The sequence below is a fragment of the Carya illinoinensis genome, chromosome 7 (assembly GCF_018687715.1).
Source record: "Carya illinoinensis cultivar Pawnee chromosome 7, C.illinoinensisPawnee_v1, whole genome shotgun sequence".
NCBI classification, from domain to species: Eukaryota; Viridiplantae; Streptophyta; class Magnoliopsida; order Fagales; family Juglandaceae; genus Carya; species Carya illinoinensis.
Window position 1 is genome coordinate 43,843,056 of NC_056758.1, and position 26,889 is coordinate 43,869,944.

At 34.3% G+C, this 26,889-nt stretch overlaps 4 protein-coding genes across 12 annotated transcripts; 3 read left to right on the top strand and 1 right to left on the bottom strand.

Annotated features, from left to right (window-relative positions):
* The first annotated feature begins 4,754 nt into the window (after window positions 1-4,754).
* LOC122316598 (thymidylate kinase-like) lies at window positions 4,755-14,406 on the top strand. The gene is made up of 9 exons (XM_043133259.1): window positions 4,755-4,874; window positions 5,192-5,696; window positions 6,261-6,318; window positions 6,662-7,031; window positions 8,039-8,126; window positions 12,791-12,814; window positions 12,895-12,954; window positions 13,748-13,852; window positions 14,087-14,406. Exons 3-9 carry the CDS (start codon window positions 6,288-6,290, stop codon window positions 14,201-14,203), a joined length of 795 nt encoding a protein of 264 aa, XP_042989193.1. The 5' UTR covers window positions 4,755-4,874; window positions 5,192-5,696; window positions 6,261-6,287; the 3' UTR covers window positions 14,204-14,406.
* A 624-nt stretch (window positions 14,407-15,030) lies between these two features.
* On the top strand, window positions 15,031-18,404 carry LOC122316596. Of its 6 annotated transcripts, none has more exons than XM_043133255.1 (7): window positions 15,035-15,438; window positions 15,607-15,675; window positions 15,755-15,874; window positions 15,954-16,028; window positions 16,277-16,372; window positions 17,395-17,539; window positions 18,027-18,404. In XM_043133255.1, the coding sequence occupies exons 1-7, from the start codon at window positions 15,187-15,189 to the stop codon at window positions 18,185-18,187; spliced, it is 918 nt and encodes a 305-aa protein (XP_042989189.1). In that variant the 5' UTR covers window positions 15,035-15,186; the 3' UTR covers window positions 18,188-18,404. The 6 variants fall into 6 exon arrangements, with proteins under 6 accessions (XP_042989192.1, XP_042989191.1, XP_042989189.1 ...); XM_043133253.1 differs by having other exon boundaries at window positions 15,038-15,438; window positions 16,238-16,372; XM_043133256.1 differs by having other exon boundaries at window positions 15,040-15,438; window positions 17,398-17,539.
* Window positions 18,405-19,845: 1,441 nt separating this feature from the next.
* On the top strand, window positions 19,846-22,076 carry LOC122317297 (carboxymethylenebutenolidase homolog). Of its 4 annotated transcripts, none has more exons than XM_043134293.1 (3): window positions 19,846-20,051; window positions 20,853-21,208; window positions 21,344-22,076. In XM_043134293.1, exons 1-3 carry the CDS (start codon window positions 19,911-19,913, stop codon window positions 21,873-21,875), a joined length of 1,029 nt encoding a protein of 342 aa, XP_042990227.1. In that variant the 5' UTR covers window positions 19,846-19,910; the 3' UTR covers window positions 21,876-22,076. The 4 variants fall into 4 exon arrangements, with proteins under 4 accessions (XP_042990227.1, XP_042990228.1, XP_042990229.1 ...); XM_043134294.1 differs by having other exon boundaries at window positions 20,883-21,208; XM_043134295.1 differs by having other exon boundaries at window positions 20,886-21,208.
* A 334-nt stretch (window positions 22,077-22,410) lies between these two features.
* On the bottom strand, window positions 22,411-26,123 carry LOC122316971. The gene is made up of 3 exons (XM_043133845.1): window positions 25,752-26,123; window positions 23,432-23,622; window positions 22,411-22,768 (listed from the first exon to the last, which is right to left on the bottom strand). Exons 1-3 carry the CDS (start codon window positions 25,882-25,884, stop codon window positions 22,748-22,750), a joined length of 345 nt encoding a protein of 114 aa, XP_042989779.1. The 5' UTR covers window positions 25,885-26,123; the 3' UTR covers window positions 22,411-22,747.
* Between the last annotated feature and the right edge of the window lie 766 nt (window positions 26,124-26,889).

Sequence of the window (26,889 nt, forward strand, 5' to 3'; positions counted from 1 at the left end):
TCATCCTTTTTTGTGAACTTTTTATCATGTTTTGCAAAACTTTTAACATGAGTATTTTTCTTTTTATTAAAATAAAATACTCTAATAATATTGTAACTTTTCATGTTATATGAATAAAAGTGTGAATGTTGGAAATATAAAGTACGATTAGGAGAAATAAATAAATAATAAGAACAATTTTTTTTTTTTTTGGGATACAATAACAACAAAATTATATATATGAATAGTGCATGTTAAATGTAGAAAAACACTTTAGCTAATATGTATTTTACATTTGTTTTACCTAATGCAAATGAAGCTTTATCTTGACATATTGTTAGTCATTTTACATCAATTTGCAAAATAAATAAACCATTGAGAGTGCTATTAGGGTGCGTTTGATTCATTAAGTTTCACATAGGTCCCATTGGATAGTAAAAGTGTTTTATTTCATTTCATCCTATTATTATAATTTTTTTTAAATTCTCACGTAAAATAAAATAAAAAATTCAATTTTTTCAATTGGGACATGTCAAACCTAGTAAGGATAGGTTGATTTGGCTGAGAAATCCAACTGGTATGTTTTCAACATCTTTTGCATGGGAGCATGTAAGAACTAGAGTGCCATAATTCCCTTGGGCAAAAAGGGTGTGGCATCTGACAATTCCTAAGAAACTTTCAATGACCATATGGAAGGTCATGCATGAGTGCTTAGTTGTGGATGATCGGATTCGTAGAGTGAGTATCTCAACTGTCTCACGATGTAATTGTTGTCCTTCAGGTGGTTATGAGGATCAGTGTCGTGTTTGCAAGAGGGGAGTTTGCTGAGCAGGTTTGGAATATTTGTTGATTGCAGGTGGGTATGCCGAATATGGTTGGAAGAAACTGGAGGGATAGAGTGGAAAGTTAGCATCGCCGTGCGAGGTGCTTGTCTTATATTGGGCAGTTACTTGGGATTATCCCATCAGTAATTACATGGAGATTATGGTGGAGACGTTGTAGAGCAAGGATTGAAGGAGTGCTAGAATCGGTGAGATCAGTGTGGTGCTCCATCAAACACTGGCTTTCATGGATTGTTTTGAAATTCAATGAAACAAATGAATCATCTCGACAGGATGAGGATATTCTTCATGGCCTAAACATGCCAATAAAACAACCAAAAAATGTGATGGTTAAACAAGTTAGTTGGTCTCAGCCAAAAATAAGGTGGTTTTAAATGGAATGTAGACAATAGCTCTATGGGAAACTCGAGTCCCTCTGGTGCTGGTGGAGTAGTTAGAAGTGATAATGGAAATCTGATTTGTGGCTTTGCTTATTATACATGCTATAACTCGAGTAATGCAGGCGGAGGTAATGGGTTTGCTTTATGGTCTTTGGCATGTGTGCTATTTGGGTTTAACAAAAGTGGAAATTGAGATGGATTCATTGCTTGTCATCCAATGGTTGAAGGCTAAAAGGTGTGGATTGTGATACTTGGAGGATTATTGGGATGAGATACTTGGAAGGCTGGAATGCCTCATATATTCAATTAATCATTCTTACGGAGAAAAAAATGCAGCGGCTGATGGTTTGGCCTGTAGGAAAGCTAAGGGTTAGAACTTAGAATGGTGTGTGGCTTTCCTCTCTAGATATCCCTGTGTTATTGAAATGAATAATTAAACTGAATAAGATGGGTTTTCCTTACCTTAGGACAGTTAGGTAATATTATTGATTTGAAAATAGGCTTTTTTTTTTTTTTTCCTTTTCTTCTCTTACTTTCAGATTTATGGTTTCATTGTATAGTGGTTTGAGTAGTTTATAAGTTTTTGATACCTGGTCTGGATTTATTGAATAATTGTTACCCCTAAGTATTTGGTTGTTTTTATGGTATTTCTCTGTCATAAGTGAGGACAATTATTAATAAAATTGGGATATCGTCATCTTCTCTAAAAAAATCTAAAATTATAATAATATAAAAAATAATATTTTATTCAACTTTTAATTTTTCATCTAAAATTATATCATCTCATCTTACTATCCAAACCACACTATAATGATTATTTTCATTCTTTTAAGAAATATGAATGCCTATTCTCAATTACTCATAAACAAGGATACTAATTGTATTTTTTTCATTTAGGATAAAATTAAGACTGTTCACTCATTGATTTGACCAAATTCATCTTCAAAATTAGCCAATATCATACTTTTTTACATTTGTTTATTATATCTAAATTCAATCCTCACATTGGATTAGCCATTCATTCTTTATATAATAATAAAATATTATTAAATTAATTTTTTTAAATTTATAATTCTACCAATTTAATATTATTAATAATAATATTATAATTAAATTAATATTAAAAAATCATATTTTCAAAAGTTATTTAATTCTCAAAATCATATAAAATCATATTTATATTATAATTAAATTAATAAATTATATTATAAAATGAGAAAGTAGTAGTTTAATATTTGGTAAATGAATGTAGTTTTCCATATGTAACTAACTACTGTAGTAAAAATATAAAATGTTTTAGATTTATCCAATCTAATGTGAATTTTTTTACTCAAATAATTTAAATTTTAGCTAACATTCTCACTAGGCCAAGCCAAGGAGGATGCTTTTAGATATGGATTTGGGTGTCCAGGTATATCTGAATATGGACCAGGATCTGTAATGCTCTTGGTACTTGCCTAGGAATCCAAATTATGCCCAATCTTGTAAAAAATAATAAAAAAAAAAAATCTAGATATTCAGGTTAGGCATAATTTAATTTGTTAAAAAGTAATCCTAGATTGCGAGTACCGCATTGTAATCCTGGTATCAGCTTGATGTACCTCCATACTCGTTCCCAGATATGAACAAATTATCGGTCTGGTTAAAATTCAGATTTATAACCACATTCATAATTCGACTATCTAGGTTTTAGATCGAACCACTAAAAAAATTGACTTGGAAGAAAAATAAGCTAGAGTAGATAAACATATGATTGAAATTGGAGTGACAATTTTAAAATATCTAAGGCCGGTTTAGTTTCATAGATGGTCTTAACTCATCTTATTTTAATATTCAAATATTATTTAAACATAAATACTTTTTAAATATAAATTTTTAACTTTTTCATATAATTATTATTTAATCATTACAATTTTATCAATTTTTAAAATAAAATACAACAAATAATTCGATATTTTTTAAATCTTAAAAAAAAATATTAACAAATTTTATTTTAATAATATTTTTATTTTAATTTTTTATTTTTTATTTAATAAAATTATATCAAATATATTAATTTAAACTATTTTATTATTATTTATAAATTATTTTAATACTATTCATAAAATTTTCGCCTCGACCATCCTTGGTGGCCGAAGGGGCGGTCAAACCAACCTATCAAATTTATTTTTTCTGACAAAGTTTGAATAATTTCATAATCATGCACTTCAAAAGAAGTTATTTCTCTCGTTATTTTTTTTCTCTTGAAGAAGATTCATTCCTCACATTTCTTATGAATACTATTATACAATAATTATTATTTATATTGTAAATAAATAAAAGAAGTATTTTGGTCACAAATATATTTTATAATAGTAAATTCATAATTTGACATATTTTGATTTTAATACGTCATATTCTAAAATAAATTTAATATATTATATGAAAATATATCATTTTATTAATTTATTTTATAAAACATCTTTATATCTATAACATTACTCAATAAATAATATTATAGGGATTGACTCAATCAAACTTGAGCCGAGTTCAACTCACGAAAATTCATATAAACTAAAATAATTTTATATTTATAATTTTTATAGCATTATATATATACATGATTTACTTATAAAATATATATATACATATATACATGATAAAACATTTTAAAATATTTAAAATAAGAGTTATTCTATTATCAAATTATTATGTAGAGCATATTTAGTAAAATTTTTATATAACATAATTTGATTTTGAAAGATAAATTTTAAAATTAAAATTTTATAAAAGTTTTTAAAGAATATTCTTTATCAAATACTACAATTTAAGTGATATGAATGATGTATTATACATACTATTTTGAAAATAGTATAACTATTAAAAGATATAAAGTAAATCATGCACCTAATACTAAATAATAATCATAATAATTATCAAGCTTATGCCTAGAATACACATAATAAAGTATTTAAATGATATAATCTAATTTTAAAAATAAATTTTAAATCTTATAAATTAAATATTTTCATTTAAGTATGTATTTTAATTTGAGCTTAAGGTTGGATTTGAATGTTAAGAAGTGTTGAGATATATTGTGAATAGTAATAAAAAAAAAATAAAATAATAAAATATATTTTAAAATAAATAATAAAATATTAAATAATAATAAAATATAATAAAAAATATTAAAATATTCTCAACATCCAAACGCATAATCATATGTTAAGTGAGTTTTATTACGTACAAACAGGATTGTGTACTAATCTGCATATCAATATTGATTCTTTTATATTTAAAATTTAAATTAACATTATTTTAAATAAAATTTATTTTTTAACTAATCACATTATATTAATACATTAAGAGAAAATTTAATAACCGGTCAGTCCATTATATCCCAAATAACGGCCCCCAATATATGAATGACACGTAGACATCCCAAATTAATTCTCATGAAACCGCACATCAGATTTGAAATTTCCAAATCGATTTGCCTCCTCTCACACAGAAAGAAAATCTCCTCCAGAGCATCCTCTTCTCCAGACCAATGCACAGCCTTCTCCACTGTAAGCCTCCTCTCTAGATCATCGTCTTTCTCCATTGAGCTCCCCCCCCCCCCCGGGTGCCCCCCATACAATGCAAGAAAACTACTTCTCTGCATGTCTGTGATTGGCCAAATCAAGTACTACATGTATATTTCTGACTAATTCTTAGATGCCTAAGATTGATGTCCTTCTCTGCTTGTGTTTTATCGCAATTATATTTTATGCCAAAAATTGCAGTAAGTGTATTTTATGCCCAGGATTGTCTACTGCTTGTTTGAGTGCAAATCTCTATATATTCTACAAACATCATCTTGCAAGTATCTATATATCATTTTGTATTATACAAAATTTGTTAATACCAGCAAATTGTAATCGTATTTTGTACATGAAAGCTTATAGAGGACTATTTGAAGCAAATTGTAACTGTATTTTAATTTCTTTTTCTCTTCTCTGGTAATTTAAGACTTTTTTAGATGACTATTTGAAGATGGAGGGTTGGTGCATGGAACGTGTTGGACGGGCGACGAAATCGGTGATGTGAGATTGATGATGGTATCATGCGGTAGCGGGCAACGGGAACTATTGTGTGCGAAGGTTTTTCTGAATGGGGCTCAAATCGATTTCTAAAGGGATGAGGAGAAGATGTGTTTTATCATCTAGTATGATGAGTCTATTGTAATTTCTGTAAAATTGCTGATGTGGTAAAATTTTATTGGAGGGCTGTTAATGCCTCAATCTCGGATGGACCGCTGCAAAGCGTTTCCCATACATACATAGATTTTTTCATGTTAAATTGCCGCGCCCTCCCGCTTTTGAGGAGAATCGAAGTCTGAACCATATATGCCTGTAGCGCTTCCCCGAAACTTAGAAACGAAAAGGAAAGAGGAAAAAGGACACCGAAAGCAAAGGACTGTGTCCTCCAACATCAGAAATCAAAAGGAATTTCAAAGAGAAAGGAAAATGATGTGGTAATCGACATATCTCATTTATTTTTCTTCTTATTTTTGTTTTAATTTCATCATTCTTTATTTATTAATTGAACGGATTTTGTAGAATGTACTTTTTATATTTCGTCACTCTGATTCTGGGTTCCAATTAGTAGAATGCAGTCCAATGCTTTGTACCTCACACTTTTCCGATTTCTGTCACCGCAAAATAGTTATCTGAATTGCAGCTTTATGAGGACGAATTTTACTGAAAAACAAGAGAAAATAAATTTTTTTATTCTCCTTCTGAAAACAGATTTTCCATTCCTTTTTTTTTTTTTGGAAACGTAAACATACTGTTTTTTTTTTCTTTATTTATTTTAGAATCAGTCACGTTTTTTGTTGTATCCGGGGCTAATTCTTTTACGGAGGAGTTATGACTGATAAGCGTTGAGAATTTAGTTAGAAATAGTTTACTCCCAACTATTACAAGCGATGACATTGATATCTCAATGTCTATTCCATCTCTTTGAGAGGTGCTTTATTCTTAGTGTGTTTCAGTGAGTTGGATCTGAAGTTGTTTGATTCTTACACTCCTGATTGCAGTTTCTAGATTTGGGAGGGACATGACCCATGCCTGTTATCTCACACTCTCCGGGGCCTCGTAAGTAAGAATCCTTTACTTGTGCCTTCATTTTTTTTCTTTCATATCTCATTTTTGAGTGAAGTTTGTTGACTATAGTCGTAAATTCCTAATTTCTGTTTAATTTCTGAGAGAGTGGTGGAAAAGAGAAGAAAATGCCACTTTGAATCGTGGGTTTTTGTTTTTTAATTTTATTTATTTATTTTTTTCTGAAGAATGAAAAACCCAACTTGGACAGTAGGTGTGTTAGGCTTGGTCGAGTGGGGATTGTTATTTTTCCAAGCATATTATAATGAAAAAATTACAATTTATTTCTTAGTTTTTTGCACTACTATTTTTCTATTATCTAAAGCCTCTTTTATAGGGAATATTTTCTCTAGAAATCTCGGAGGATCAGCACTAGGGAAGTTACTGAAATCCCAATTGAACTTTCCTTGCAAGTGTCCAATTAGGCAGATTCGAATGGCTGCTCGCAATTCTATCCTAAGTGAAAGCAACAGTGAGTCGAGAGGTGCCTTGATTGTTCTAGAAGGCTTGGATCGTAGTGGGAAGACATCACAGTCTAGTAACCTACTCAAATACTTGGAAGGACTGGGACATTCAGCTGAATTATGGCGGTTTCCTGACAGAAGTACAGATGTTGGCCAAATGATATCATCATATCTTACCAACAAATCGCAATTGGATGATCATACAGTCCATATACTCTTTAGTGCAAATCGTTGGGAGAAGAGGTTTGTTATGTTGTTGTTTTTGTTCAACTTGCTGTGTTATGGTTTGTGGGATTTTCAATTTATTTTCTTTTTTTCGTTTTCTTTGCAGGATTTTTTATATAAGATGAAATACCCTGTTTGTTCTATAGTAGTTTCTTGCTTATTCTATTCCTTATGCATGTATAGAAAGGGGAGGATAATGATAAATCTTGGCATTTGAGAATAAAAAATTCAATGCCTGAAGTATTTTTCCTGGTTGCAGTTTCTTTGTTATCAATCTGCATCTTGAACTGATTTGTTGGAGTATCATTTGACATAGCCTAGTTTCATTTAAATTTTGATAGTTTTTTCTTTAGCTTGAATGGATCATGGCATATTATTTGTAATTACAGCTCTATGAATAAAATTGTAGTATTCGGAGACTATAGCAGTATCAAATCAAAGTATCTCTAATAGGTTGTGAACTTTTCAATTTATTATATTTCTTTTGTGATAAACTTTTCCAAATTCTTCAAGCCCCCAAGCATTGCTGGGTGGAGTGGCACTTGGTCTTCACTCTTCGGGCCATCTGCAATGTAGCACTTAAAATAATAGATATATTGCCATTTGAATCTGGGGAGTGTGGTAGATAGGTTTTCTTAGCTGCGTATGGTGACTTTAACAGGATCCTAATTAGTGGCTTGAGTCGTGGACCACAATGTGTGAATGCTGGGGGATTTGGGCACTTATTGGTTAGAGAAGCTCTTGATACTTGAAAGTAGTCTGCATTGTGCTGATGAAATAGTAATAGATGCAATTCTATAATTCTTCCATGAGTATCTTGTAAGATTGATCAATACTTCATTTGGGAAAATTCAAACCATTTTGTAGATAGGATGGCTTTCAGACCTTCTGGAAAGAAGACAACTTGGGTTTTATTTTTTTATTTTGAAACATTATCTCTTGAGACACAGAACTTAGTGGCTTTGCACAAGCAGAATTTTGACAATGGTTGGACTTGTACTCAGTCACTTGTAATGCATATGCAGATCATTGATGGAAACTAAACTGAAATCTGGAACCACCCTCATTGTTGACCGTTATTCTTTTTTCTGGGGTGGCTTTCTCGTCTGCAAAGTAGGGCTGTTCATCCGGGTTCCGACCCGGAAACCCGGGTATACCCAAACCAGAATCCGGATTTGAAATCCGGGCCGGAAACCGGACCGGATTAGTCCGGGTCAGATTTGGGCCGGAACCCGGATGAACCTGGTTTTGTAAAACCCGGATTCCAGGTTCCAGATTGAACCCGGGTCTTTTTGGAGAGGAGCTTGTTCTCGTTTCTTGCGGCCACCGCCTTTGGTGGTGTTGCTCACCCCTTCTTTCCGGAACAGATAAACAAGAAACAACAAAGAACAAACAGATAAACAACAAACAGATAAACAAAGTTTTTTCGAGAAAGTAAAAAACTTCGAATATCAAAACACTACATCTAACGCTGGGAGATTGATCCTATGGAGATAAACCGCCAGGTAAAATTAGAAAACGCTTACACTTCTCGCACACCATTGCTGTCCTCTCTCAATTTCCCCCTTCTCTGTAAGTAGAAAAATCGAAGCCCTAATCAGAAACCGTTCCAGATTGGGCCTCTACTTCGTACGAGCGTGTTGTTACGAAGGCCCAAAATGAGAGAACAAAACAAAGACATACCCGTGGATGAAAACGACGGCACGGGGATGAAAACGAGGCTTTGATCGGTAGAGGAGGCTGGGTTTCGGCGTGAGAGAAAGAGAGACGACGAAGACGACGACGCAGACAGACCCACAAAATAGAGACGACGGCACGAGGAGGAAGGGGCGCGAGGATGAAGGCGACGGGTGAGACACGAGGGGGGAGAAGGGCCGCGTGAGACACGGCGGCGGCGGCTAGGGTTACGAAGGCGGCGGCGGCTAGGGTTACGAAGTTTCTTTCGCTTGAGAGAGAGAGAGAGAGAGAGAGAGAGAGAGAGAGAGAGAGAGAGAGAGAGAGAGTGTGTGTGACGCCCCCAAATTCCGTTTGGGATTGGACGGACATTTGAAGCGTCGAGACATGCAACACAAGGTTACCTGCCCTCGTTCATGACATATAAGATGCAATAATCCTAACATGCATCTAACATTATGCAATATTCGCAGCGGATAATTTTTTTTTTCTTTAGCAATACTATGCACCAAACTGAAAATATTCCAATACTTAAAACATACTTCATACATAAAGATCCATTGAATAACTAAGATCACAGCACTATTCCAAAATAGTTATGATCCAATAGTACTGGAGATGCAACTCCATCGTACAAGTAGTAATTTAACTACTATATTAACATTAACGACGCACCGTCGTTCAGTCGACTGTGTCTAGTTGGTCAGCTCCTGATCCTCCTTCAGGTCCTGTAACAAGATCTACCATTCGGGGGGAATGGTAGTTGGGACTACCACAGTGAGATTTGATTACAAATCTCAGCAAGTTAACAAAAAACTTCCATACAGATTAATGATGCATGGATGACAGTAAAAGCATAAATGCATAATCAAATTCATAAATAATTAAAGCATAACTTAGTGTACAACATAGCATAATTGACATAGCTTAAATTGAATCATGAAGTGAACTTGACTTAGCATGAACTTGCTCTGAAACTTGAATTAACATGAAAAATACATATTCCACAGTTGTTGTGGCCCAATGTATTCTACGTGTAAATACATACTCCACAGTTGTTGTGGCCCTATGTATTCTTCACAAACTTGACTTAACATTAAAAATACATACTCCACAGTTGTTGTGGCCCCATGTATTCTACACAAACTTGACTTAACATGAAAAATACATACTCCACAGTTGTTGTGACCCCATGTATTTTATGCATCACAATTGTAGTTAAATACATACTCCACAGTTGTTGTGGCCCCATGTATTCTACACAACTTGACTTAACATTTAAAAATACATACTCCACAATTGTTGTGGCCCCATGTATTCTACACAAACTTGACTTAACATGAAAAATACATACTCCACAGTTGTTGTGGCCCCATGTATTTTACGCATCACAATTGTAGTTAAATACATACTCCACAGTTGTTGTGGCCCCATGTATTCTACATAAACTTGACTTAACATGAAAAATACATACTCCACAGTTGTTGTGGCCCCATGTATTTTATGTGTAAATACATACTCCACAGTTGTTGTGGCCTCATGTATTCTACACATCACTATGTAGTTAAATACATACTCCACAGTTGTTGTGGCCCCATGTATTCTACATAAACTTGACTTAACATAACTTGAAATACATGACCAACTTGAGAGAGAAACATTTCGTAACATGGCATAACATATAATAAACAACATATTTAACATGACATACTTGCAACAATGAATATTACATGACTTGACATACATGTAATAGATGGCATACTTAGCATGACGTACTTGTAACGTACAATAATACATGACAGAATATATTATGTAACAGATAAAAACTGATGACAGAATAAATTCTGTATAACAGACAATTACGTGATAACTTAGCATGGCATGACATATATAATAACACATATACATATACTGTAGTTCCTTTACTTAGCACACATACACAGTAGACTGCTAGTAAGTTAAAAGCTAACTTACCTCGATCTCCGCGTTTCTTATAAAACCTCAAGCGCGATCACGAGGAACTGTAATTAGTGATTCTAAAAGTTAGTACTAAATCACTAATAATTTGAAATATGGAAAAATACTAACTTAAAGAGTAAAATTTCCATTTTACTTTCTACATGTAGGAAAATGACCGTTTTACCCATAACTTAATGATTTTGCATACTAACTCCAAAGGTCACCAAAATTTACATGCCTCATGTAAATTTTATCCTCAACTCAAATATCAATTTAGAAAAATTTAAAACTAATCACAACTATTAAAACTCCATAGGGCCGAAATTCTCATATGCTATTTCTATTGATTTTTGTTTCTAACTTGTTTTGATCAACCTTTTGATCTATGACTTATAAATATGTGATCTTCAAACCAAACCATCACATGGTTTAAAAAGATGTCCTAAAACATATATAAGCTTCTAATTCAAGATCACATGGTTAAAAATTAACCAAAACATAAATTTAGCCAAGAACATCCACACTTTGGCTTATCTGAATATCTTTTTGCATAAAATTTCATATCTTTGAAAATAACATCAAATATCTTCAAAATAATAATATAACATGTATATAAGATGCTTAGGATCCTCCAATAAAATTATCAAAGTCATTAGAATAGGTTTAGACCACCAAAGAGTTAAACTTTCTCAAAATAGAAACTGTTTTTCTTCTTCCAGTTTCTAAGTTTCTAAATCTAAGCAAATATTTCATCAAAACCTTCAATCATGCAAAAATCCTCAACCAATAGTCATATATACATGTTAACAATACTCCATAAAAATTTCGGACCAATATCTATCCATTAGCTTGGTCAAAAACTCCAAACTATAACATATTCTCCAGTTTATCTCCCAGAATGACCTTTCTATAGTTTATACAATATTTTACTGACCAAATGATCTTCAAATGGGGCAAATAAGATATCCATGTAAACTAGACTCAAAAAGGAACAACTTATATGAAGGAGACTTTATGATAAAACACTTACAACAGCTTCGAAATGGGCATGCAAAAGAACTCCTAAAAGCTGTCCGAGAGAGAATGTTTGATATTCTTTTAAAGAAACGTGTAAATGAAGATAAGTTCGTGGGTGATGGCTGGAGATGCTTATGGAAGAGATAAGGGAGATGATAAGGCTGGAGTTGAGAGTTGAGTGTGGTTTTCTCCTACCCAAAATATCTATAAAATATTATCTCAAAATATTCTATCCAATAATATTTATAAAAATCAGCTCAATATATTTTCCAAATGTGGAGTAGACTTGGAAGAGTAAGGTGGCTAAAATCTTTCTATGTGTATTTTAAATCTCTATTCTTAAGATATTTTCCAAATGTGTATTTTGCTTAGGTGTCATGATCTCACATCTTGATTTCCTTCACAATTCCATCTAATGGTTTCTCTTTGTGCCAAGTATCTAATACTATTCATTATGTGTGGTTAAGATCTTGCCAAGTGTCCAAATAAAATATCGCTATCCTAATTTGGACATTTCACACTATGATTTTGAAAACACTGCGCTCAGTACATTTACCGAGGTTACTATTCACTCCAAAAATAAACGTAATAAACTTAGTACTGAAAAATTCTAAATATTCAATTAAGCCTAGTGGTGTAGACTATAATGTATTTTGACACTTTTAACTATCTCAAATAATTAAAATCGCATTTCTGGCACCATAGTGAGTGATAACACTAACTATGTTGACAGGCTAAAATTTATGCGATTAGTTGATTCGTGTAAACTTACAGAGTTTTCACGAGGTTCCTAAAGTCAATAGAAATTCCTTAATTGAATTTCTAGCGGGCTGTTACAGAGAGAGAGAGAGAGAGAGAGAGAGAGAGAGAGAGAGAAGGGGGGGTCGGGACGTCGACTGGGTAGGAACCGTAGGATATTTTGGTTTTATACCAACCCGGTTGTACCGGGTATTGAATACGGAACCCGGGTTTCATACCCGGGTCCAGACCGGCTGTTCCGGTTATTTTAATTGCGGATTTCGGCCTAGATTTGATCCGGTCCGAAACCCATAACCGGAACCCTGTTATCCGGGTTCCGGACCGGGCCGGATAAAAATCCGACCCGGATGAACACCCCTACTGCAAAGGGACTTGGCATTGAATGGTGTAAGGTGAAGACATGGTTCAGACTGTTCTATAATGAAGTTTATGTTTCTTTTATTTTTGTTACAAATGAGGTCTTCTTTTGAAGGCACCAGAAGATGGGTTGCTGGCTCCAGATCTAGTGCTCTACCTTGACATACAGCCAGAGGTAAGTTGTAGGCACCACTGTGTAGACTGTTATATCACGTGAAATTAAGCATGAAAGGCTTCGGCCTTATAGTGTCCTGTCCAGTTATACTGGCAACTTGCTTTCTTCAAATGTTTTTTGGGGCATGGAACTGTCTTGCCTGATAGCTTGTTTAGTTTGCATTGAAATATTTCGACGTGTTATTTTTGCCTAAACTCTAACCTATATTTTGAGACACGCATACCCCACTTGCAGTAATGTGCTTCATACATGCATGCTGATAGACTCTAGGCTGTCAAGGACTCAAGACCACTTGATCCGTCTAAAAACGAAGTTAAAGAAGAAAAGAGGGGGAGTGGGGAAGCAAGATGGATTATATGCCCTCGTATGCAGGGGAACTCATAACCCAAATCAACCAACTTTGATGTTTCTGCGAAATTGGCTCTTAAAAAAAAATTACTGTGAAATTGGACAACTGTCCATTGCGCCACTGTGATAAATTATTAAAGACAGGTTTTGCATTTATAAAATATTCTTGATGATGAAAATGAATTTAATGAATGATAGATTTCTATTGGAATAGCACTTGATGTGCCTTAGCAATTGTAGAGACAGCATAGTGCTTCTGTTAATGAGAGTATATACTGGTGGAAGATGAACCTGATGCACACATAGACACATTTATGGGTTCCTCACATATACTGACACAAATTCACACCCTTCTATGGTGTGCACACACAACACGTGCACAAATACATTCATACATGCAGGCTTGCATATTTCTGGGACTGAGAAGTCTTTTCAAAATCTTCAGAAAGCTGCAGAGAGAGCAGGATATGGAGGTGAGAGATATGAGCAGCTTGAGTTTCAGAGGAAAGTTGCCCGATGCTATGAGGTCCTTCGTGATGCTTCCTGGAAGGTAATTTTATGTTGGCTGTGGTTCTTCTACCTTGGAGGCTTGGAGCCTGCCACTACTTGGTATAAAGCCATTCATGAACAGATATTGCCATTCGGTTTTTCTTTAACTTGTAATTAAAAGATAATGCACTTGTACCCGACGATGGTAACATGGCTTAACTAGAATCTTGTTGTCGATTGATTTCCTCTGTAATCATCCATGTATGGATTGAATTTTATTACTGATTGACTGCAGATAATCGATGCCTGCCAACCAATGGAAGACATCGAGAAACAACTCCAAGAGATTGTGTTGGATTGTGTCACTATATGCCAGAAAGGCAAGCCCCTTTCCAACCTCTGGTCAAGTTAATCCTCTGCCCCATTCTGTTTCTTAATTTTCTCTTCTTTTTCTCGCTGTGGAAAGGGATTCTGCATACGTATCTCTGCTACTCGCTTTTGGTCTTTCTGAACATTTGTGGCCGTGGTTTTAAAATTTTTGTTTTTGTTTTAATTCAGTTCCAGGCCTTGTGACAAACTGGGATTTGTAAGTTTAATAATCCGGGATTTCCCTTATGACCAGTTAGTTTGGTAACTATCTTCCAGGGACGAGAATTTAATTTGAAACAAAAAAAGAATCTTAACATAATTAGCACTGACACGTGATTAATTTTAACAACATGACATTGAGAACATGTTAGAATTACAGGACAGAAATATTATGTAATAAATAGTATTCATATATTGGTATTTTCGTTGATCAATTTAATCTTTCTCAAAACATCTCATATTTTATGCTAAATGAATACTACACTCATGAATCCTCTACTTGGAATTTGGATGTTACAGTTCATAATACAAACGATTATGTTGGAGCAAGATCTTCAAGGCTCATATTCACGTTGCATTGCTAAATTAACATATATGTTAAATTAAGTATAGTATCTAACAAACAATTAAAAAAAATTAATGATTTCGTATAAAATTCATTATTTTAAAAAGTTACTTCGTATGCAACAAAATACAAGTTTGTAAACAGGGTAAGTGTAGTAATATATATATATATATATATATATATATAAAGAGCACCATCGTGTACAAATTTTATTTTTAATCCAAAACTCTTAGTTCATATAAATATATATATATATATATTTTTAAAAAAATTATGTGATATCAAATAAATAAAAAATTACATTAAATTTTTACTTGTGAATTATCAAAGAACGACAAAAGGATGATACTAAAAGTAAGATGAAAGGGGCATTTTTCCAGTAGTTAACAAGCAGAGACTGCAACGAACGAGGGACAACTCGACTGGTATCAGTGGTAGTGGTACCTCCAGCGAGAGTTTCCATGACTTGTACCAGTACTCTTACCACCCTTATCCTCAACTCTATTGCTACCAGTAGTACAACTCGACTTCGCCACGTCCCTACCCGAAACCCGCTCAGCCCCCACTTCTCTCATTTCCTTCCTTTCCATTCGTCTTCTGCCAGAGCCACCACCATTTTTCAGAATTCTGGACTTCCTCTTATCAAACGACGCCTTCTGCTCCCTATTGCCAGCTCTCTTCAGCTTCCGCTTCTTCCCTTTAACATCAACGAGGTATAATCGTAACCCTCTCTGTTTTGACCAGATTATTGAGTTTGATAAAATTTACGTTTCACAAGTTCTATGTTTTGTGGTTCAACTTATTTACTCCTACTATTGAATTTGTTACGACGTGAAATTTTTTTTTGTTTCTTTTCGTTTTTTTTTTTTTTTTAATACTAGGTTCTTGTTCCAACCGAGCGTAAGACGCTACATTTATATGAAGCAAGATATTTATCCCTGCTGGATGAGGTACTGAATATCTATCTTTATTTTTCTTATCGATTTTGATTATACGTCGTAATGCATCTCTTAATTATTTTGGTTGCAGTCGTTATTAAGAAAGAAGAAGCTTTTTGTGCATTTTGTATTGGACCCAATTTCAATTAGTGATTCAACCGGTGAAGCATCATTTGCTGCTAAATTTGGTTGTTTGATTCTTATAGAAAACGTAAGCTTCAGAATTTTCCAGGATTTTCACTCAATAAAAATATTAGGTTATGACCCAATTAAGACTCAGCTCTCTGTAGGTTGAACGCTTAGATGTTGGAGCATTGGTCACTATAAGGGGCATTGGTCGAACCAAGATTCTGAATTTTGTTAAGGTGAATGAACACTGAACCTCAAACGTTTAAATTCTGTTGATAAACTTTCTGTTAATATTTCACGTGGTTAAATCTCTCAAACGCCTTTCAATTTCGTTGTCCAATGTGTGTGCATGGGGGGTTTTTTATTGCATTTAACAAGTTTCAATCTTTCAGCTTAGTTGCTCTTTAATGTTCTCTTATTTCCATGTTGCAATTGTACTGTGCAGGCAGATCCTTACTTATTAGGTGTAATCATACCAATGCAGGATGAGATTCCTGAAAGTTCAAGTAAAGTGAGCTCAAAAGTTGTGGAAGTAAGGGAAGCTATCTACAATTTGAATAGTTTGGAGATCAAACTGAAGGTAGCACTGTGTTTGTGTGCATGTGTTGCGTGCAAATGCACTCATGAAAATGTGCACACATGCATTTGTTCACAAAGAAATGGAGATACTTCTTGGCACGAGGAAATGCTTAAACCACCATCCTTACATTGAGAAAGTGGAAAAAGAAGCTCTGCATATTAAATATTTTTTGTTTTTTTTGTTTTTTTTTTCCCACTTTCTGAAGAATGATATTTTTGAGAATAAAGTATTCATAACAGATGCATCCTCTAGCATCTTTTCTATCAATTTGCTAACCTTGATCAGAAGTAAAAATGTTGAGCATGAGTGCAATTGCCAGGGATAGCCAAAGCATGTGCTTTGGTTGTTGTCATCCAACCAATAGCAACAGTATTTCTGAGAATATTACTTGCATCTCTGGTACCTATGGTTCCAAAGGGAAAATCAGGTTCTTATTTCACAGGAGTTTGGAGGTCAAGCTTTTCATCTAGAAATTAGAAATTCATTAGTGAGTATATGTGATGGAGATGATGCCTCAAAAATGCACAAAGAGGGAGTCACGATGGTGTCTGACATAGACCCTCTGGCATCTAACTAGCATTTGTATGTTATGATTGTTTTGATCTGGATACTGACTAACTGATCACAGATGCCGTGTCTTGCATATATCACATCAGAGTGCAGCTCTTATTTCCTTGTTACTTCAAATTCATTCTAAAAGATAATGACTCTTTCACAATACCACCTTTCTGATAATGACTGTTGGTTAGATGGTTTGTTTGTCACAGAGTAGACATTCCGAGAGGTGAACTTTCTGGTAAAAAATCTGTGAGATGGAAAATCAATCATTTGTGTGTGAATTAGCATTTTATTGATGATGGTACGATTCCTGAATTGCTCATTGTTGTAGATTATATGTCATTGATAGACTCTTTGTAGTGCTATTGTGCATAAAAAGACATGATACTTTTTTTAATAAAAAAATAGAAAGTCGGTTGCATTTTTCGATGTGTAAGAGTTGTCTGTATACTATCTTGTGACAGCAGACCCCAAATGAAGCATCGTTGCAGACTCACATCACAAACTCTTTGTTGTGGGCTGAAAAGGAGCCATCCTTCGAGTGTGATGAAGATTTCATTCCGTCCCTGGCAGAGCGTGTATCCTTTGCAGCACTCCAGCCTATTACAGGCAAATGTCTCTCAATCCATTATTCAACATTCTTTAGCTTTTCACTAGCAAAATAGTCAGTTCTCTTAACTTGCGGTGACTGATTATTCTGCAAGCTCATAAATCTCTTATGTCAAATTCAGAACAATATGCACGAGCACAACACGCTAGCTTATCTTCTTCTTCCTATTTTATCAGTCACTACATGCCAACTTATCTACATTAGCCTTTGGGTGTTCCACTTCATTACTAATTGTTCATTAAACTAACCTGAGGATAAATGGTTGCCTTGATCTCCTGTGTCCTCGCCTTTCTCTCTCATTTGTGTAGCGTTCATATCCAAAATAGAGATAGCCCATATTATGCTCTTCAGGGATGTTAGAAGGCCTTAGCACTAACTAAAATAATTACTCGTGTTATGTTGATGTTCTTGGAATCTTATGGAGCCTAATATCCAAAATAATCTTAGCTTGGCATGATGAATTATATGGATTTGCTACTTTGACAGGATCAACTGAAGCAGAACTGCTGAAGTTACAACGACTGAAGCTAGAGGCCATGGATCTTAAAGACACGTATCAAAGGCTAGAAGATTCCCTAGAAATAGTTAAAGAGAATATTTCCATGGTTGCAGCCAAGCTCGCTATACAATCATTGGAGATACAATAGACTATGTAACTTCATATTACAGCTTCTGCTGCCTCCCAAAGCGAGGGTAAACTGTGATTATTTTGATTTTGGCTGTCAAATTTTAACTGTAATGGTTACGTACAGACAAGAGAGAGAGTACTGAGATTGATTTGGCGGATTCTGGCTGCCAATACATCCTTTTCTTGTAAGATTACCTAAATGCATTGCTTGGGAAGTCTAGGTATTTGGTTGGTCATAGATGTGCCTTTTGGCTAACGCACGCCTTGTTAACCATCCTAATCGTCGTTTCCCCCCATATTCGTAGTTTCCGCTGCTGGGTAAGGAACATGGTGGTTATTTTTATCTGCTTTTATCTTGAGATTCGTTTATTACAAATTATATATGATTTATAATTTTATTATATGCATCATGTTACAAAATAAAACTATCATTGAATTTGCACTAAGAGAAGTTTTTTTTTTGTTGAGAAATACTTTAACTAAGAAGAAATTTTATAAAAAAAATAAAAAAATAAAAAAAAACCTAAAAGTTATTTTTATTATTAAGTAGATGTAACATATCATATAAAATTACATTAATTTATCTTTACTTCTAAAGCACAAACTACTATTTTTTTAATCACTTGCCAAGTTTTAGTTGACTAATAGAAAACTATGGCTTCAAGTTGTATAGAGGGGCTGTACCTCTTCTATGTCCACCGAAATTAGGGGTGACAATTTATGTTTATAGGTTGTGTTTGTATATGTCAAGTCATGAACATTTAACTATATGAATTAATCTTAATATGACCCGTTAAGCTAATTTGATCTATTTAAATAATAGGTCATGTTACCCATTTTGATTTGTTTAATAATGAATTAGAAATAAGTCAACACAGTATGACTAATTTCAATTTATTTCATGTAAATGTGTTAAATTAAAACTCGATCTATTTGACATGATTAATATAATTTTATTTAAAATTTAAAATTTATATTTTTTAGTAGTCATAATATCTAATAATAATAATAATAATATTACCTACAAAAAAAAATCAATATTTTTAAGTCTCAACTTGTAATAAAAACCAAGATTATAAACTTTACAATAACAAATATAAGCATAGGTTTAGAATTACAATTTCAAAAATAAAAATATATGCATATTGAGAAATATTAATATTATAATTCAATAATAATAAAATTATAATTTTAAAATAAAATCTAAACAAATTATTGTGAATTGATTTCAAATTAAGCAAATTAACTCATTTATTAATGGTATTTTAATAGTTCAATCCGTTTTAAACCAAACATTTATATCAAAACCCAAATTTATTGATTTTCGTATCGTATTTTGGATTCACATATTATCATGTATTGCAAACGCTACCCAAATCCTTTCGAGTAAATCTACTATATTGCTCACTTCTAACCGCTTCATTTGACCTCTTAGTAAGCTTTTTTTATTTTTATTTTTATTTTTTATTTATTAATTAAGAAAATTATTTTTAATATATTTTAATATATTTTAAATATATTTTTAAAAAATATTTAAATATATTAAAAAAATATGAAAAAAAAACACACACACAAATGTGCTAGGCCAATGACCGCTGGGCGCCGGCTAGCACAGCTCAACCCAAAATTGTGGGTCCGTATATCCACCAAATCGTAATATAAGGGGCTCTCGTCCGTTGGAAGAAAATATCTGACAGTCCGTGTTGGTGACTGAGATACGGAGTTAACCAGTGAAGAGGGATATGGGTTTAGCTTCAACGGGAGCCCCTTGGTTTCGTGCTTCAATGAGCTCCAGCACCTTCAGCCTTTTGTCTCCTAGAAGCCCACTCTCAGTACCAACATCACCCTCTCGCAACGTCTGCTCATCCTCTGCTCTCCTCTCTGTACTTTCTCTCCCATTCCTCTTTAATTTTCTTTGTTTATACAATCTTTTGGATGCTTATATTTTGGGTTGATGCCCAAAGTGGTGCAATATGTATATGTATATGCATCTTGTGCTATATCACTTGCAATCTTTCTTAATAAACTTTCTATGATTCATGTATGTACGTGTGTGTGTGAAAATGAAATTTTAGACCCAAGTTTATTTGCTTACTTTTTTTACGAACTATAGAAAGGTGTGTTTGCAATTGGGTAATTTGGCATGCTTGTGGATTCTGATTGTTACTAAAATGGAGCCACGTAATTATTGAAGATATAGTTAATTGATTTCCTAATGGGCAATATTTCTTCCCCTTCCGTAGCTAGCTAACTCTTTAAGCATGACCCATTTCTTTTAGCAATAGTCTTAAGAGTCTAATTTCCCCTCCCTCCAAGAATACTGATCCTTAGACACGTTTGGTGTTTGTTCTTTTGAGGTTTGTTCCAAGATTGTTAAACCTGAAACCAAATCTGTTTGAACTGAAACTAGAAATGTGAATTTTGAATCTTGTTGATATGATAAGCAAAAACCAAAAGTTAATCCTAAAAGATATTCTACATCATATCTACAAGAGTTTGAGATCTAATAAATTAATCCCTAAAGTTTGACTTATGGTATGAAGTATTCCTTCATTTTTGGCGGATGTTTAAATTGGTTTTGCCAAAATTCGTTCTTTTTTTCCTTCTTTATGTTTTTGGTAAAGCAATCCATATGATCTACTACTTGTGCATATCAAACTGTGGTCATCTTGATTTTGGCATAGTGCAACTGTTTATCTTGTGCATATTGGAAGAAGTCTGCAACTCTTGACTGTAAAGCTTCAGTTTATGTTCAGAGGAGATGCACTCTAAATTTTAGAAGATCAGTTACAGAGAATAGAGTAAGAAAGGTATCATGTAGCCTATTGAAAGTTGAAGATGGCATAAACGATGAGGCATGCGAGTTAGTCAGTGGAGTGGAACTTTCACTTGGGGAGGGTGCTGATAACATCCAAGCGTATCTCTTCAAGGCAGTTAAAAATAATAATGGAACTGGCATACTGCTCTTGTCTGATGTTTTTGGGTTTGAAGATTCTTCCACAAGAGAGTTTGCATATCGTATTGCTTGTAATGGTTACAAGTATGTTGCTTGGCCTTGAAGCATCATTATTTCCATTCAACTTTATATCATTCTGTCATGTGACGGGCTATTGTTCTTTGACAGACTCTTTAAACTGCTATATATAATTTTCCTTTGGTTGTTAAACAACTGCAGTGTTCTAGTTCCAGACTTATTTCGTGGAGATCCATGGGGAAGGGACAGGCCAAAGGCTATGTTTGAAGAATGGATTGGTAGACAAGATCCCCAGAGGGTGGCCAAAGACATTGAATCATCAACAAAATGGATGGTGAATGAATTTGTTGCTGCAGGAATCTCAAAGAAGCTTGGCATAATTGGTTTTTGCTTTGGAGGAGGGCGGGTGATAGAGGTGCTGGCCAGAGACGGGGGCACATGTTTTGGCGTTGGGGTCTCTTTTTATGGTACCAGGATGGACCCATCTATAGCTTCTAAGATAAGTGTTCCTGTACTGTTTATTTCTGGGGACGATGATCCACTTTGTCCTGTCAATGTCTTGAGGGATATGGAGAAGAGCATAGGTAGCGGAGCGAAGGTAGTGCTTTTCGGGGAAAGAGGACATGGGTTTGCCCACAGGCCTGCATCTCCTGAAGAAGATGGAGATGCAGAACAGGCTTTCACGATGATGAGAAACTTTCTGTACGATGGCTTGGTTGTAAACAACAGCTAAACGGCTTCTTAATTTTATAATTATGTCAAGTCACCTGTGTATTTTTCTTTTCTTTTTTTCTTTTATATTTAGAGCTGAAGCTAATGCTAGTGCTTGCTGCAACCGAGGGTAATGTTAATTCTCATTCTATATCAATGTATTTCTTTCGTATGCACGGTCGAAGAGATGGCAATGTATCGGATATGTCAGATTTCTGATCCAGATGTCATATGTGCTATCGCTGCAGCCGATGGTAAAGATAGATAATTGTCATTCTTTTTCTTTGTATTTAATGGAACCTAACACAAATCATTGATAATACCTATTATTTTTTTATCTTTTCATAAAAATATTAAATTCAACTTACCCTCTTTTATGCATTTTAACTTAAAAAATTAAATTCATTTCAACTTAAAAATATTAAACTCATCTCAATGAAATATAAAAATATTATTATTTACAATTCAACTCAACTTATCTCAACATCTAAATCGTAGAGATATATATTTTCTTTTTTCTTAACAAGGCTATTGTGCCTTGAAAAAAAGTTAAAAAGTGTTGAAACATGTCATGCCAAATTACCAACAGATGCAAACGAAACATGTTGGTCGGGACGGCAGTTCCATTCCCGCAAAAGTCACACCACTTTCTTGCAAGCCCTGCAAGAAAATAAATTATTTCTTCCTTTTCCTCCCCAAAGTACACTCCACCCAATATAGTAGGATTACAGAACTAGAGATACTGGGATTCGACGTACACCAGGTTACTCATTTATCCATCAAAAACAATGTTTTGTACTAAGTATTCAAAAAACATCCACGGTGAGAAAATCCACAAACAATCTCGATCCAATTCTGATTTTTCCAGCCAACATATGATTAACTTCAAGAGAATCAATTCTCAGTCCCCGCCTCCTGAAAGGAGAAAAGGAATTCATAATAAGCATACAAGTTTCTTCTTTAAAATGCATTAAATGTACGCAAACAATAATAAGATTATGGACAATGTTAGGGCCACCGAGAAATGTGACCTCTGCGTTATACCGATAGTGCAAATTGTATTTATTTTTCAAACATTTTTTAAACCCCTTTAAACATGTAAAAAAAATTTACAAACTCATTAAAAAATACTTCCTTAACCATTAAAAGAAAAAGAAAGAAAGAAAAAAAAAAAAAAAAGGATTAGTCACTTTTGGGGGCATCATTCTCGGTGGCCCAAGCATTTTCCTAAGATCATAGCCTTTGGGTTCATAAATTAACTGACCAACATGCAACTGTCATTTTCATAGTCTTGATACCCTCTATTGAAAGTGTGGCATAGAACAGGACCGGCCAGGAACAATTCCTTGATATGAACTTATACCGGACTACTAAAACTCTTTTTGCATTCAAAGTAACTCCTATTTTGATCTTTTTATTTAGAAGATGACTTTGTACCAATGTAAATGCCTATGCTTCAAAATCAGATCCCATTGAAAAACATTATAAACGCCAACAAAATGGCTTGATCAAACCTAAGTTGGGGTGTTGCATTCTCATATGACTTAACCCAGTCATTATTTCAAAAGAAGTGTCTACCTGAACTGCGGATGTCTCGGTGATCTTAGGACCAGGAGTCTCCGTGCTCCCAGGAGCAGCCGTCTCTGTGCTCTTAGGAGCTGTCACCTTTGCTGGAGATCCATCAAATAAACGAGAACAGTCTGTGTAAGCAGATCCAATGCCCACCCCAGCACCAAAAGCCACCGATGCCCAGCGAGTAACAGGAGTCCCTGGGTTGATATATCAGAATACATGGACCAAGGAGAAAGCTTTAAATTAAGAAAATGTGTATCATTATGCCAGGGATAAAAGCCTTTAGCAACATCATAAATGAACAAAGTAGAAATTTATTGTGCATGATTCAAATATGCATTCATAAATGAACAGAGAGCAGAAATTTATTGTGCATAATTCAAATATGCATTTCACTCACAGTGCAAATTAGAAAAGTCATAATCACCAAACAAAGGGTCCTGCCTTCAAATGCTTATAAATAACTAGCTATACCTACCACATGACTCTCACTACAAGTTTCTTTCTTGATATGCTATAAACTCTACTTGATTGTTGGAAGTGACAGAAAAGGAATCGTGTTGCACCAACCTGATCAAAATGGCCACCCCAACAGCCCAACTTACCTACATCTAATACTAAGAATCTCATTATGAGATGATTGGATTGGGCTAATGGCATAATGCCAGCAGTACTCCTAAAAGAGTGAGACTGCAACCGAAGATATAATACTAAATCCAATACACCTAGCATTTTCTTTTACGAAGCTTAAAAAAGTACGAAAAATGCAGCACACAGGTATAGAAAATATAATAGTAATTTCAAGAGAGTTATAAAAAGAAGTTTTTTTATGCAAAAAGATCTAAATAGTATGCATCCCTGCACTCAGTGGTAGCACATAAAAGATATTCCAACAGAATGACAGTCTTGAAGATGTAAAATAGGTTTGTTTAAAGTGTTCAACAAAACATGAAATAGACAGCCTCATTATATAGTTGCCTCCTATATCCTTACTTGCAACTTGTAGCAAGCATAAAGGAACAAAACTTGGTAGCAAGTCTAGGATAAAGGCTCTGGAAAAAAGGGGGCTCAAGTTACAAAGAAGAAAAACAACAGCAAGCAAAAACAACGAATGGTCATCTAGGTAAGGGCTTATAGTGGAGCTAAATCCCATCAGCTGATTAACTCAGCCATCGATCAGTAGCACAGTTTTAATTAAAAATTGACTTTCAGGAGGTCCTATCCTACTTGGTAAAATCCATGTTTAAATTCGGAAACCTTCTCAACTCATCTCATCTCATTATTACAACTTTTCCAAATTCTCACACAAAATATAATAAATAATACAACTTTTTCAAATCTCAATTCAGCTTTTTCAAATCCTAAAACAATAATAACAATATTTTATTCAACTCATCTAAAACCATCTCATCTCATCTCTGAATCCAAACCACACCTTAATCTGTGCCATCTGTCTTCCTTAAATGCACACATTTCACACCTACAGAGATGGCCGATCTTTTGCAGGTACCACCAATGAAGCGTTTATTGGTGTGCCTTGTATCAACTCCTTATCTCAAATCAAGAGATATCATTATAGTAATTGGAAGAAATATTATAATCAAACGAGACACACATAGATCGTAATAAATGCATATACAGTTGCATTGTAAAATCAGATTGTCATCAACACCTCTTAACTTTCATCCAATAAATCGGTAGATTCCATTCCGCTATGTGGCCATTGGCTTTCAGCACCGGCACTTTGCTGCTCAAAATAAGTGAGCCAGCCAGCCAGCCTGCCTGCATTATTAGGGACACGTGGCCTCTAACAGATTCTTTAACATGACAAATGATCATAATGTTTCCAACCCCGAAATTATCAAAAAATGTTTCCAACCCCGAACCTCTCGGGTGTCACCAAAATAGATTCTAAAGGCATTCTAGACTTCTTTTAAAACAATTGGCGTTGCCTTTGCGAGAAATATTGAAGAATTTAGGATTAAAGAAGTTGGCCAATAAAAACCAATTCATAGTTAATTTCTTGTCTAACTCAAAATTCAGAGCCAGTAAGGAAATCGAACAGCAGAGCAATCACACATTCGAATACTCCGAAATCTCAGTAAAAACACCGAAATCGAGAAGCTACTCCCAATATAACTGCTGGTCTGGGGAGGAAATGTATTATCTTCAGTAAAGAACAAGTGATGGGACAAGAAAACAACAAAAAAGGAAAAAAATGTTTATATAGTAAGCATTCATTTATGTTTGAAGTAAAGTTTTCGAAGTAGCCAAGGGGGGAAATTAAGACAAGGAAAGGAGAGAAGAGAGGGTGAAGAGAACGGACTGAAGAGGAGGAGGCCACCAAAGGCGCCGGCCAAGGAGGAGTAGACGAAGCGGCGAACGGTCAGGTCGAGACAGGCGTCCCATTTGGCGTCCAAGTCGTATTTGGGAGGCACAATCTCTTTCTTCTCGGCCATTCCTCTTTCTTCTTCTTGTACTTCTTCTAGGTTTCTATTAGACTATTAGTAATTTAGCACTGTGATTTCGGAAGATATGGATTTTTCGATCGAGTTGCTATGTATCTCGATACGAAATAATGGGGGAGGCCTTGCCTTGCCTTGCGCTCGAGGCTGGCTTGGGTATGGTTGGTTTGGTTTATCAGTGAGGGTTTCTGTTTCGTTGAAGTGTTGATGCTAATGGCTTGGATTCGCTCACCAATTTTAGGATTTAGGGTAAGGAATACTGAATGAATAGTGGGCTTGCTTCCGTACGAGTGCGAGTAGGTGCCACTTTGGGCTTATTTGGGTTGTACGAACCCCATTAGGCCCTATTCGTTCTCCAGGATTTTATTTAGACACTTGGGCTTTTTTCATTTCATTTTGCACGAACCCCAACAGGCCCTATTCCTTCTCCAAGATTTTGTTTCGGCCCATGAACTTTTTTCATTTCGCTTTTTCCCAGTATTATTTTTCCCAAAAATGTTTTTTTTTTTTTTTTAAGACATGGATTATTCAGATCGCTTGGAGAAGTGATAAAGACTGTGTTCCAAGTGGGGAATATTTATTTATTTCTGTCGAAGAGAATAAAATAGAAAATAAATATGAACTTTTTAGAGTAACTCTTTGTAATTTCCATTAGGATTAGATAGATATTTTCTTCTTGAATAACCTCATAGGTCAAAGTTTTGTCAGTTTTGTTACGTATAGTCGTCACATATAGTCGGTATATAGTCGATTGTACAGAATGAATAAAAAAAATTATAAAATTTTTTTTTATATTTAAAAAAATCTATATGAATTATAAAAAATTATAAAAATAATTTTTTTTCATGTAAATTATATATTAATTATTTTTTTACAGCCGACTGTATCAGTCGAAAAAAATATTTCTCAAGTTTTGGACTGCAATGCCTAGGATTCCCGTCCGTGGTCTGCGTTCACCCACAGCCCCCTTAGTTCACTGCCGCGTGTCGCTAGGCTTCA